The sequence below is a fragment of the Ylistrum balloti genome, unplaced genomic scaffold (genome assembly GCF_031769215.1).
Source record: "Ylistrum balloti isolate Yb309-2 unplaced genomic scaffold, AGI_CSIRO_Ybal_v1 Utg370594, whole genome shotgun sequence".
NCBI classification, from domain to species: Eukaryota; Metazoa; Mollusca; class Bivalvia; order Pectinida; family Pectinidae; genus Ylistrum; species Ylistrum balloti.
The window spans coordinates 552,945-568,100 of NW_026782368.1; the positions used below are offsets into that span (position 1 = coordinate 552,945).

The window sequence follows — 15,156 nt, forward strand, 5'->3', positions numbered from 1 at the left end:
TGATGTTTACTCTTCCGGAACACATAGTCTTATTCTTCTTGTCCTTTTAGATGGTGTAAATCTCTTTTTTTTTGTTTGTTCATATATTGCCGCTGTTGTTGAGTTTGAATTAAGATTCTGTTGACATATCGACAATTTCTGTGTTACCCCCCCCCCAAACAAAGTAATATACGTACACTATCAGAGTTTGTTATGTGAAACATAATAAATGTGATGTAATTTATTTTCATCAAAATTTCCGTTCGTCATTGCTCAACTTAAAATCCTCATCAAATCATATAACCTCATTTTTAGTGTAGGTTTCGTGTTGTTTTGTTTCCAAAGTATGCAGAGAAGACGATTTATATACAGGAACTGACCCCAGGGTGCAAAGCTTGTAGTTTTATGTGTTTGGTGTATAGCTAGTGTACAGTTTTGTAGTATTAGTTGCGAGTTTACATAAATGACATTCCAGCCTGAAGAGTTCTATCTTTAAGTTTGTAGTAACTGTGCATTTTGCATACGTCAAAAGTAGATCTTTAAACGCCAAAAAATATATATACAAATGCCATAATATAAAATAAATGGTTGTTTTTTTTTTATTAAAGAATGTCATTCAATGCATCTTAAGATAACATTTTTTGGTTGCACGATTGTTCTTGATTTAACCACAATGTGTTCGTCTACGCCCTACGAGTGTACCTATAGGTTAAGCGTCGCCATCAAAGCATTGGCTGCCCTTGATTAACATTTTATGTTTGTTTTTCTCTATCGGACGTCATACCAACAGCGAGCCACACACTATTCCTCAATGCTATCTGTTGCCCCACAATTAACGTCATACCAAACATGTCCTTATTGCATACATCTTACTGTTAGGTTATTTTAACTTTAACGAAATACCTTTATTCTTTTTTTCTCGTTCATTATAAAAGAATTGACAATACTATGCATTTACACTATAGAGCATTTGATAAAATAGTAGAGCCATATCTTTATTCAAGAAAACAGTACATCTGAAAATATTCAGTGGTTGATGCGGTCAAGTTGACGTATCTTTTAATGCGTGGACTCTGAACTAATTGACAGGTGCGATTTACGGATGGGGAAAGGTACAAATCAGGTGATAACATTTACGGTCTGAATTGTATAAATACCAGGATCAAACCGACAAAGGCATACCTTGGTCTGTCGTCAGATACATAATACTTTAGCTTACATTGAACACTTTAAATGAAACGGTCAACTCCCCTGGATTGGCCAGTTATTAGGTTTAAGGTGGACACTTTATAACGTTTAGCGTGTACTTTTCTTGCATAATATGGAGTGGTACGGTGCAATGATGTCTTTACATTTATTTACAGTGGTTTTGGCTTATAGTTTTTTATGCAATGCTTTACCAATACAGGTAAGTACATTTATTTCTTAATGTTGGTTTAGCTTTAAAACGGAAAATATAAATAACAATCAGAAATATATGATTTGTTTAATGATTATCATTATCAAACTTTTTTCAGAGAACTTCCTATTGTATTAAAACACCACATGTTAATATGGGTTTTTGATGGAAACCACATCGATTAAAACATTAATGTATCTTTGTATGAGTGCAGGTTTGTACTTAAATAAAAGACTCTATATGTTTGGCCTGTTACGTAATCTTGTAACATTAAGTTTTTGTTACTAATGACATCATGACAAACAACATTCTCTCTTTAAAACGTATATCATCTGATTGTTGAAAGAATAGTCATCAACTTCTGTTAAAGGGAAACCCTTAATTTGATCAATTTCAACTCCTTGCTGCAAGAGCCTGATCATTGAAATAATGATTTTCCGTCATTTTCCTAATGATATCAGCTGCTGTTCGTTCGCGTGCTTTGCTTTCGAGTTGTTAATCAAATTTCAGGTTATAATGGTCATATCGTCTATGATTATTTTCCTTTTTTAAACGTATGGAAGACTGGATTCGTGCTTGACAACTTAATTATATTTTACCATCGATTACAATCAGTTGTATATTTAAATAGTTCTTAGCGGTCTACAACAATATATTTTGTTTTTTGTCTTCTACCAGTTATCTTTTTATCTGTTAGGCTCTGTTTAACACATCACAAATTTACAGGATTCAAATCGAGTGGAGCTAATTCAGGCTCTAACCCAAAACGACCAAAACAGAAGGGCCATACTTGAAGAGTCGTTGCCAGGAACATTTGAAGGTGATATGGTTTTGACTCCTCTCCAGAAGAAAGCGATTCGGGACGATGTCATTGCTCAGAAAACGGGACGTTATGGGAGGAAAAGAAAAATTCTGGCAGACACAAACTCCTACTGGCCCCAAGCTATAGTTCCTTACGAAATCCATTCGAATTATAGTCAGTATATCAATTATTTTAATTTTTAATAATGAATGAATATGCGTGATTCTCGTACATATCGATCTCCAGTCACGGATGTATGGATATGATTCCGACAATTCCAATTGCAAAAAGTATCATCAATGATCACTTAATTGCATGATATGATGTTTTCTCAACATAAAATGATTAAATGAAGATAAAAAATATTATTCTACTTTGTTGGCAATATTTTGTGATTGAAAATATAAACTTTGTCTTTGGTATATTTAACTATAAAAAAGTTTCCAAAGTGAAACAAGATGTATGTTTTATGGGTTATGTTACTACCACTATGAATATTATATTTATATCTTAGTAGTAAGTATTAAATGTATAAAAACATGATAATGATGTTTTACAATATTTTGATGTTGCTCTGAATTTGTATTTTGATAAAGAGATATAATCCCGTTTTCAGCTCCCGGAAGCTACATGTGGGGAAATATACAGTCTGCAATACAGATGTGGGAGTCCCAGACCTGTATCCGGTTTAAACCTAGGTCTATGGCTCTTAGTGCACAGTTGGGTCACAAGGACTATTTACTCATTCGTCCGTGGCCAGACTCTGGGCAAGGGTAAGATATCCGAAAAACCAAAAAACCTGGATCATGCACAGTTGCCTAAATATTTTAGCTCACAAAATAGGACGGACGCGATAACTGATTAAATTAAATTCACATTGCTGTAATGCTTAGATTAGTGGTTAAGACATCACAAATATAAAAAAAAACCCGCAAAGAAGAATATTTTCTGTGCAAACATTCCATTAAGCCGCTTCGTCCAATTAGTTCTTGTAAGAGACGCGCATGATGTAAAATAGTATTTACATTCTGACTTTTGTAATTAGATTTTAAATGTAACTGAGAATTTCTTTTAATTGCAGTTGCATAGCAAATGTTGGAAGAATTCGTGGAAAACAATTCATTAACATTTCTATGATATGTTCTGTAAGTGTATTGAGTACATAAAGTTTGAGAACTGTTGAAGAAATCAAACTTCTTTTTTCATCTTATGCCAGATAGAAGATTACTTAAATTTGATTTAATATTCAAAGTATTTATAAAGTTTCTAATTCATACATTTGTAACAGATCAATACTACAATGAAATAATAGAGTAGAAATAGTGTTACATAGTAAACAAATATAAAAAAGTAAACCGCTGAAACTAATTGATAGACAACTCGTAATGATAATCTAATTTACAATGATAAAGTTGTTATAATTTTATAAAAATTGCCATGCGTAAGTTACTGCAAGAATAAATTTCATTATACAATTGCTTTGATTAACCTCCTAATTTGTATTCACAAGAATGGACAAATAGCTCATGAACTCGGCCATACCATAGGATTTGTACATGAACAGTCCCGCCCAGACCGCGACCTGTATGTGCATATAAATTACGACAACGTAGCAACCAATCAGGCCAGACAATTTGAGAAGTACTCTAACGCCAAAGTCAGCACCTACAAATTGCCCTATGACATTAGCTCCATCATGCACTATAAATCTACGGTAAGCTGCTGATATCCAAATTATGATGTAGTCCTGTTAAATTGAATAAGCGCCAATTTTAATTTCAACAGTAAATAGAACGACATAATAAAAACATTGTATATATCAGAACTTACCTGTCAGATTTCGCAAAATGATAATCATGGTTATATTAGTCTAGTAAAAATGCCTGTGTTATAATCCACATTAAAATGAAAAACAAATTATTGTCAGATAAAATTGACGTCATCATTACGATTAAAAATTGATCTTTTTCTATCAGGCTTTCTCAAAAAATCAACGCTTGCTCCGGACAATTACAACTGATGATCCTTTGGTACAGAAATGGATGGGACAAAGAAATTTCGTCAGTTTCCTGGATGCCAAGCTTGCCAACCTTGCATATAGATGCAATGGTAAGTTATTACCATGGCCACCTGATAATAATGAAGAAGTTCACAAATATAAAGAATATTCAAGATTAAAGAAAACAATAAAATGTTTATAAGCAATAAGTAACGTTAACATAAATATGTACAATAACAAGGAATGACCGTCTATTTTTTTTGCTTGATGGCTGGCGAAAGGAGAGAACTTGTGCGAATGAAATGAACTGGGATTTGCACTAGGTTCACTTTCCTTCATCAGTCATTGAAGGAAATAATATAGACCATCATTCTTCATGTTTACATTAACTAAAATGCCGCCGCTGAAATGCACTTTCAGTCGTCCGTTCATTACAAGATAGTACATGTAATTCTTTGTAAATCGAGTATTAGATATTTTAGATCTGACGATGCTTTCGAAAATGTCAGTGTTTGTCAGACCAGGTGTTTTTAAACCATCTGCATTATACTGGTGTGTAAAACAGCTGTTTTATGTTTCGACACATGAACATTGTACCTTTTCGCCGAGAGCAAAAGCATCTGACCCACTGCTTTAATCGGGAAATAAAATGTTTTTAAATTCCATTGAGGCAGAGCGAAGAAGACAAATGTAATTGCTTTAAAATGATAACGATGAATGTCACAGAAATGTACCGGTTGATGAGAACGTTGGTTTATGAATGATATTTTAAAGACCACCCTTGGTCTATAGAATATGAAAAAAAACAAGATATCCGGAGAAATTGGCGTCGCAATTAACATGATGCTATCATACTTCATTAATTATAAGCAATGCTGCCATGTTACAGCTGGATGTCCTGTGTCCCCGCCTTGTCAGAATGGTGGATACGTAGGACCATCATGTATTTGTGTGTGTCCTGCAGGCCTAACGGGACCCGCTTGCGATACACCACAAGTCGCAAAAGGTAGCAAGTTTACGCATTTTAGATAATGTTGAAATTAAACATATAATTGAAATAGTGTGTGAATAGAACAGGTAATTACATGGTTTAATCATTTTTGTAAATCTATTTAACAATTACCAAAATTAGTGCATGATTATAATTCCCTATTTCAACACCTCTTTATATAACAGTCAGAAAGTAATTATCAAATCGAAATCCTTTCTAGATAAACAAGAAAAAAATGAAGTCATTACAACCGAGCATTAAACATGCAATGTACATGTGACTAAATCATATAATTGTAAAAGTACAGTTATATAAATATACCGATATTGAAATCATGCCATTATCTTAAGATAATGGCCCTTTGGAATTATGTATTTTTCGGTCATGATAATGTAAAAGAAAACTTTCTGAAGTTTTAATGAAGCATGTGAAGACTAACCGTTGCAACCAGATGTCTTATAGTAAGTATGAATACGATTTTCACACCATTATAGGCTGTGGAGGCAGGCTGACAGGTACTCATGGTGTTATCCAGTCATCAAATTACCCTCAAAACTACAATCTGAACACAAAATGCTCCTGGCTCATAGAGGTATGTAATACATTTTGATTCTTTAATTTTTCAAGGGTTTAACGAAAGCCTGAAGAAAATGAAATAGTTCATTCTATAAACTTTTGCGAGATTTTATATCTTTGATTGATGTCCCTATAGTTGCCTTTGTTGCCTTTGTTCTGTAACTTTGGCATCTATACCCTTGTATTGGGTTGACATGGCATTTATGGTTTCGGAAATATCATAATATCAACATATTTTAAATCAAATACGAACAATTATAACAAGTGGTAAAAAGCTTCAACTTAACAAAACTGTTCTTGCTAAAAGGGTAAGAGACGGTAAAACCGACAAACAAAATTAGAAAGGATTATGATATTCGTTTATTAAACGGGAAAAGGGAAACAATTATTATTATTGTTATCTTCTTAGGCACCTGAGCAGTCGAGTATCGATCTACAAATCCAAGAATTCCATATCGAAGACGGGGATGATTGTAACAATGATTTTCTCGAGATAAAACTGTACGGTGTCCAGCAGGTGGGAGAAAAGTAAGTAAATACATACACAAATACAACATTATAATTTATGTTTGATGTTCACCGTCAATCAAATTAATTCATTGCATAAGATCTATAGCAAGGGTCACTTTACGTTAATTGAACAATTGATTTGTTAATTAAACACATAGTTTTTGTTAATAAAACAAAACAGATGTTGATAATTCGCCTAAATAAATATTTAGTGTTTCAATCTACGATAAATGACGAAGATTTACTAACAGCTGATGGAAAATATTTACAAAATTTTCACAAAAATCTTTTGATTCTCTCTGTTCCAGATACTGTGGCGAGTCTGCGAACGGTCGTAACATCACGTACCATGGAGATGGAAAGCTTCTCATCCGCTTTGTCAGTGATTTTGCTGTAGTGGAGAGAGGGTTCAGGATAGTGTATCGCGTAGTTTGAGTTCCTTCATTAGTTGCAATGGATATAAAAGCTACTAATCACAAATCAATATGAAAGCTTTGTACATTTAAGATGTATGTTTACAATCAATGTCTCATTAGCACATTTTCTGTCAAGACTTTTACAGATAAAACAAGGTTGTCCCAAAATGGGATTTCGCTAGCTGGATAAGAAAAAGTAAGTAAATAGTGTTACATATTTGTTTCTAAGTTGTAATTTTAGGAGGATGCATAACTTGGAAGCGATGTGCTCAGAACATGAATATAAATGAGCATTTCAGTACAATAGACATAACGGAAACATATTTGTAATCACACAGAGTTGAAACGTTTGTATTTGAAATATCTCCTTCCTGTATTGCAAGATCGATAACATTTTATTTGCCATTGTTTGATTGTTTGTAATGGATAATTTGTAATGAAGTACAAAATAATGTACAAGGAATTTGTTTATAACTCAACGATTCTGCTACTTTGTAGATGATAGTTTGTTGCTGTATTTCTAGAGTAACTTGTGATGTGTGTCAATAAAATGGTTCTGGTATCAAACAACCTATTATTCCTCGAACACATTAAAGTTTATTTTTAAACAAGGTTCAGTATCCTATATTGCCATCTATAATAAATTTGTTGGCATTCATACAAATATTCGTAATGGTTTCAATTGGTCTCACAAATTATTAAGTTAAAGAAAAATATCATATTTTGAATAACAATTTGTAAAACCCACATGCGGCGCTTCTCAAACAATTTGAGCAAATCAATTGTGAAACCTTGCCGACAAATTACATTATTATGTATTAAGACAATATTTATACATACTCCATCGTGTCACATAAACGTGCAAAAGCGTAATGTGAGAAAATGCGGTAGCTTTAAAGTGCCTTTTAATGCATTTAACACATATACTCAGTTATAAGGATTACACGTATGATGATTAATACAGCATGGCATTATTCATGTAAAAATTGGAATAAATACACAATTTGTGACGTATATGTAAAACTTTAATAGAAAGGGGTCTACCGTGATTCTTTGATTTCTTTGCAAGGGGATGTAACTACTTTTACATATTTGTGTGTATAATGAAGGGAGGAAACTAATGTTACTCCATGTACATAAGATAAAAATGAACTTACAAAATAAACATAAATTATGTGCAAGGTTCTAGATGCATCAAGTTAGCTAAGTATTTAACTGCTTTTTATGAAACAATGAATTTCATTAAATGTGCCAGCTCAATTATCTTGTTAAAAATGGCCAACAAAAGGCATAAAATGGCGGAAACAGGTGATATATAAGTCTATATTATATCAGCAGATAAAAAGCGAAAGTCAACAACAAGTCACCAAATCTCTCCAGTCTCACCCTCTTCAAAAGTGATAAGAAAAGTTCACTAAGTGTATCATGATATATATATTTACACTAGAACTTCAATAACTTCAAAGAGCGGCTGATCTTCCTTCAACACAATTTAAACATTTCTAATATAAGAACATTTGATTGTTCTACACTGTACACCACCTAAACTGAAAGAACGCCTTCGTTCTCTTGTTATGAGATCTTTCTTTTCTGGGAAAGAAGACCGACGGTAATAAGATATATATATTACGCTGTATCAATAAATAAGGAGAAATGTAATCACCACATCCGTAATTGGAAACCAACATCGATAGCTTCCCACCAAGCTATAAGCTAAACGTGATAATTTCAATTTCCCTATTGTGAATTTTCCATTTCTTGATAGATGCATCTCGGCATTTTCAACCTATGATGTTTACATGTCGCAGTTGATAAGTAAGTTGATAATTGCAATAAGAACCTGTCCCTATTATCACGCATTTGTGCATGCAAGAAGATGTCAACTGACGGACAAATATGTAACGGTACAAAAGATGCTGGTTGATGAAAATTGTGGTGAAATATTTTATCATATTGATGTTTGTTCTGTTGTTTGTCTTAATGTCGTAACGATGGCCTTGGACTTAACCTAACAATTCTGATACTCAAACTTGTCCAATAGCTTATTGTCGTTTGTAATTGTTAGATATTATCCAAATCGCGTAAGTATTGGAGAAGTTAGAGCGCTGACGAACATTGGTATGAAGGTTCGTACACAGACAGACAGGCGAACGGACGGAGAGAAAAACTATAGTCACCTCAGTTTTCAACGGTAGGAAAATATCAAATTGTTGAATTTTGGGGAAAGCACACCTTCTCATTTTGTTTTTAAAATTTTTCGATATAAACTGGAGCTTTTTATGTCGTTTTCTTTGCATTACTGATCGGTTATGGATCGAAAACTAGGAAAAGAAATTCCTGGACAAAATTAGGCATGCTGTAACAGACGACGGGAAATAACTCATCCTAAATGTTCATGCAGCAGGGCACAATGTAATCTTACAAATGCAGCTATAAGGGCTAAAAGTTCGGAAAAGAATGAGAATACAGGAAAAATAAATCTACATCTTCCTTTGTTGGTAAGTAACAAAGGAATCAGATGTGTTGTAAATTGTGAAAGTTCTATAGGCAAATATCAGTTAACAACGGACAGAAGGTTATGCCATAAATCCAGTCATCACTTAAAAACAAAACCAAGAAAATTAAATTGAAGTGAATGATTTATTAACTAAAAAATCAAAGCAAATTCTGGTATTACAAAAATTCACTGATACATGGTAATTAATAACCGTGTTAAAATGATACAAAAATATTTTCTTTTACAAACTTGATAAGCAATAAATAAACTATATACACAGGAAAAAGCATAAATAATTATTGTCAAAATGATATACGAAAAGGTTTCAAATGGACGATTGGAAAACGTTTAGAATCGAAAAATGCATTGTAGATAGAAAAATTAAGAATATGGTCCGATGTATTAAAACACTTTTTTTTCCATTTTTGATGGTGCTTTGATAGCACGCATACTCTGATGACCATCGGCAGGTCGTTTGCCGTTGTATACAAGTAAGAATGCTTAGATGGTATTGATATTAAAATAGAGTGGCGCAAAAAATGTGAATAGGCTCAATGTATATCAACAGCATTGCGCTGTTGATAGGAAATACACCTGATGCCATTAATAAAATACCCCGTTATAGTTAGTAGTAGTTCCTCTTTCACGAGTCATTACCGAACGAGATATTCAGACGTTCGTTTTATCGTGACACATTTCTCTGTTCATTTCGGTTAACAGGTTGTTAAGGAACTGTTCAAAGAAAGAGGGATACAATAATTGTAAAAATAAAGTATTGTTACTATAGTTCCATCAGACATATCCTAAACAATGCAACAATTAATAATAGGATATTATGTCTTTATAAATTTAATGAAGTCAAAGCAGAGAGGAATGACTGTGATATAATAATGAACATACAAAGCGTATTTCAACATAAACCAATTAAAGATTGCAGTTAGGATCCCATGATGGCTCCTTAATTCGCTGTTTTTACCCTCAAAGTATGGCAAATTTATAGGAAACTGTTATAAGAATAACCTGTATATACCAATATTTAAAGGAATGGCAAAGCAAATCATGCCGATAATTCTTTTGAAGAAAAAAAACGTTATTAAAATTAAGCATCCTTTGTTTAGTCAAATTATTTAAGGTTATGTATCTGCAAGTGTTTTCCAGAACGTAATATATTACTTTTACGAATATACAACAGCCTGATATGTTAATGATGCAATTACAATAAATTTTATTGTACAATGATTAGGGTTACTAAATATTCTCAAAAAAGTTAATTGATTAAGGGAAATCTGTCTGTGTATGTTGTTTCTGTTCCGGTGTCATACACAGCCGTTACTATGACAAACAGTTCTGCCACATCATTCCTTATCTTGAACGTAAACACGTCCTCATCAAAAGCATGATACCATACAATATCAGAGAATCCCAGTTCAGTGCCGACTGTTAATATGTATGACGTTTTCAGTGTATCGATCACATCAAAGACGAGAGAACAGTTGAGAGTGACAGTTCCTGTCCTGATTACTGGAAATTTACATGGTGTTCCTGAAAAGAAAAAACAACACACAACAGTTTTGTTACATTGCATGACGTTTGAAATAAGTTTGTTTAGAATCAGACACATGTATAATTAGGCAGGTTTCTAATCAACGATGCAATAACGATTAGGCCTAGCACAACCATTATTTAACGAGTTAACGACAATGTTTTGAAATACAAAATTCTCGGTTACCTGTTAGTGATGGTGGTTGTCGGAATACATATATTGTGGCGTTGATGGTGCCACTGACTAGACCTCTGTCGTTTGAACCTCTAACCTCCACGCCACATTCTGACCCCTCCACGATGTTTAAGGTATTAGTGGTAACAAAGTTACGATAACCTACGTTTATCCACGATGTCTTGGAACCGTTCAAGTAATCTACACGATACTGGTATGTGACGTCACCTGCAAGGTAGTCGAACTCATCCCAATGGAACAGAAGGCGATCTCCTGACCTCGTTACGACCTGACCACTGACTGTAGAACCATGTGTATCTAGGAAAGTTATACGGCTGTCCCTATGACCAGGAGGATCCAGAAGAACAGTGATGTCATTTGTATGTGTCTGGTGTATTATTCCAGCATCATTTTTACATAAGATGACTCCCGTTAACCTGGTACCATGCGGTATATTGAGTGCTTCTGTCCCTACTGTGACCTCCGATTTACAGTCAATAGTCATTTCTTCAGACTTCCATATCAACCCTGTAATGACAAAATATTTGCAATTATAAAAGATACCATTTGAATGAAGTCATAATGTTTTTCTTGCATATACATATAGCAAACATTCCTGCTCAACATCGATAACCTCGATACATGCCTAAAGTTAGGGAACATCATCATCATCATACTTACCAAACGAAACATCACAGTACACCTGCTGACACTCCGGATCGTCTACCTCCCATGTGACATTTATTACCACCTTGCCAGACGATGCATCATTGTATTGAAGTCGCGCGTCTGTAATATTTGGAGGAGTGTGATCGATGATAAGTGGCGATGACCGGAAGTAGGCTCGCAGACCGGCGTTGTTCTCTACCACAGCTGTGGCATATACAGGAGTTCCATGGGGCAAATTGACAGAAAATGCGTGATAACCTGCTGTGAACACTGGCTCAAGTGCCTTGACCTGGTACCCATGTAAAGTGGTCCCAATACCTAGTTCTACAGTTCGGATATCACTTTCAGGATCAACAAATTGCAACATGGCGGACACTTTCGAAAACGCTATCTGCTGCAGAGGTATCCGATGAGTTGAATAATTATGCGAAGTAACATTATTGCACTCCTGAAGAACAACCGTAAAATTACCAAGTGCGGCCATTGGGTCTGATGCTTTCACAGAAAGAACAAGTTGCTCCTCTGAATGAACAGTGAATACATGAGTAAGGGACTGACGTACCAAATGAGCATTAAACGAATGATCGTTGATAGCCAAGACTAAATCAGTATCTTCAGTGCTGTTCTGAATCGTTACCAAAAGCCGACACACACTTGAAACACCACCTAAAGGTATGTTCCATACTTTATTCACAGCAGTCAAGTTTACATCATATATTTCATCAAGGATTGTAACATACTTTGCACATTGGAAAGCGACAGGTGGAGTAGAATCAATTAAAATGGGATGAGAATAAACTGCTTCACTTTCTTGTCCAGATGCATCCACGGCTTTTACAATAATCATGTAGCTCTGACCGGCAAAGAGTTGTAGACCTTGCAGTGTTACTCGTGTTTTCCTACCTACAGACTTGTACGTCAGAGATGAGGAATTGTGTCCAATATCAACCGTCGCAACCTTGTAGAACTGTATATGTGAATGTCTATCCATGAATCCATTCCAGGAAGCTTCCAAAGTATCGGTAGAACACTGACTTTGGTGATTTTTATAGTGTTTTGTATTGAAAACAGTTCCCGACAGAGGGCACTCCGTGTCGACAACGAACCCATCTGAGGTGTAGGTAGATAACATATGTAGCGCGTTGACAGCTGTCACTGTGACATAGTATCTAGAACCCGGATGCAAATCAAGCGCGGTCCAAGTGATGTTAGTTACCGTTCCGACGTTTGATACAGGCGATGTGTCGAAGGCTAAAAATCCAAACCAATTTTGATGAATATGCTGAAACTTTTGATTTGAAGTTATTATCATTATTAATCATTGTTTTCATTTTCTTCTCACTGTGCAGAAAAGGGTATGGTGCTTGACATTATTGAGTGTATATATACCCTGTATACTTTATCTATTTATCGATTTCATTAATGTCATTTTAAAATGTCTGATAATATTTCAATTGATTCAAAACTGTATCATTTTACATAGTTCAATGCTTTATCAATGTTAGATATATGAAAAAAAATTATCTAAAATATATAAGACATTTTCATTGTAGTAACGTTGTTAAGTCAGGAAACAATATCATTTACTTACCTCCTGGACTAGTTCCCAATGATGTCAAGTAATAAAGGAGTCCACTTTGAGAGTCGGAGAATCCATTTTGCCAGCATGCCGTAAGAAAGTTTCTCTCTGTAATGAATTCCACATCCGTTTTACAATTATCTACGGAGTCTTTTATGTGGAATCCTTGTGCTATCTTCGGAGATGTGCGGTCAATCAACAGAGGCTGTGAACTGAAGATCCTATATGTGTTTGTATCATACCACGCTCTAATGTAAACGACATAACGATGACTGTGTAAAAGTGAGTTATTGCTATTCACACAATGAACAAAATTATTTTGCATTCCAATGTCATACCAAATGTCCTCTTTTAGCCGATCGAAGACACCAGCACCGTATGCCATGTTTTCGAAACCCGCGCTCCACTCTATGCGTATCACATTAAAATCATGCTGTACCGGAGAAAGAATCCAGTTAGCAGCTAAACAAGCCGATGAAAGTGAATGAAGGACGTGTACGCCAGCATCATATCCGCTAAAGACACTTACATTCTGATAATAGAAGCTTTCTGTTTGGTTGCATGCATTTGCATCGATGGTTGAACATTTTTTCCGAGGGCTGCACATGTACAGTCTTTGTTACAATAGTGGACATCACACGAATGCTTTTCAACTTTTAGACTTCCGGTATGGCCTATCATATCTGTTTGAAGTACACGTGTTGTTACTCTAGTGGCAGACGTCACTAAGCCAACGTTGTTTTCTGCTATGAGTGACAGTATGATTTTACTGTCCACCAGCAGCTGTTTATTAATGGTGATATAACCGTACTGAACTGCGTGAAGTTCTCCAGTGTGTACAAACGAAATCTTGCCGAGAGATAGTTCATTGCCACTGTACGTTTCTCCTATGGTTAAGTAATAAGATTTGATACCTGATTCTGCATCTTCGAATCCACTCCATGTCACATTGACTGTAGTACTATTGTTCTGAAATTTCCATGACATGTCATCAACAAATCCACCAATGTGTGGGGGAGAGGAGTCGACTAATAAATTTCCACTGCTAACTGAAGTACATAAGCCGGCCGCATTGCACGCTACCACTGTCGCCTGGTATCGGTCTCCACTAAGAAGCCAGTGTTCTGGTTTAAGCAGAATGATTGTGTGGTTTTCATTTAAAAGTTCCACGTCTTCTATGTACGTATGACCATTATGATGATTCCGGACGGAAATCCAGTGTCTAATGATGGGAGATTCCTCGTCTTCAAACAACCACGAAATACCCACTACAGAGGTATCCCATTGTGTGGCAGTAGCATCAGGCATGACAGATGTACTAGACGTAAATACAGGTGTCTGAATACAGACTGGTTGTGTGGCGTCAACGGTAAACACGTCTGATGTCACATTGGTGCTTAGTCCAACCTTGTTGTATGCCCAAACTGTCACATAAAGAGCTGATTGTATCGGGAGGTTTAGTCCAGTTAAAAGGTGTTCCGGAGAGGGATGTGTATTAGTCAATGGATGTATATCACAGTCAGAGTTGAGTTTGCTGCTAATACAAACGTCGTAGTGATCAAGATCGGAATGAGTGTCATGGAATCCGACACAGAAAACCTCCACATGAGATCTAAAAATACAGAAATAAACCACAAAATGAAATTAAGAAACAGAACTGTAGATTTTTTAAACATTTTCTGTTCTGTTAGTCGCTTGATACGTACTGAGTGATTATTTAACCCTTGACTGCAATTTTGAATTGTACAGGGAAAAGTATTAACTGATATTAGTACCACGTACAAGTTTCAAGTCTAAATAATTGGAATGGATTTGTCTTCGAAATGTCGATACCAATCAATTTTGTTCCATAACAAATAATCAGAAATATGATAGCCAGTGTACCTCGAGCGGCCCCGCAGATGGACTTTCGAAGCCAGACCTTATGACAACTCGCGCGAAGAAAGAAGTGAAAGAAAACGCATCCATATTATCAGTCATAAAATTGTGAAATAGAAGAAATATTTTTTGCCAATGGCGAAA

The 15,156-nt window shown here is 35.1% G+C and overlaps 1 protein-coding gene across 1 annotated transcript; it reads left to right on the top strand.

Moving 5' to 3' along the window:
- Positions 1-1,300: 1,300 nt before the first annotated feature.
- LOC132556848 (blastula protease 10-like) lies at positions 1,301-6,691 on the top strand. Its single transcript, XM_060221284.1, has 10 exons — positions 1,301-1,387; positions 2,105-2,354; positions 2,797-2,953; positions 3,262-3,325; positions 3,691-3,894; positions 4,157-4,289; positions 5,069-5,185; positions 5,665-5,762; positions 6,156-6,274; positions 6,565-6,691. Exons 1-10 carry the CDS (start codon positions 1,301-1,303, stop codon positions 6,689-6,691), a joined length of 1,356 nt encoding a protein of 451 aa, XP_060077267.1.
- Positions 6,692-15,156: the final 8,465 nt, after the last annotated feature.

Excerpts from the sequence above, each read along its gene's own strand:
- LOC132556848 (XM_060221284.1), top strand. The coding sequence starts at position 1,301 with ATGGAGTGGTACGGTGCAATGATGTCTTTACATTTATTTACAGTGGTT. Across the intron at positions 1,388-2,104 it reads GCAATGCTTTACCAATACAG|GATTCAAATCGAGTGGAGCT; the intron begins GTAAGTACATTT and ends ACAAATTTACAG. Across the intron at positions 6,275-6,564 it reads GTCCAGCAGGTGGGAGAAAA|ATACTGTGGCGAGTCTGCGA; the intron begins GTAAGTAAATAC and ends TCTCTGTTCCAG.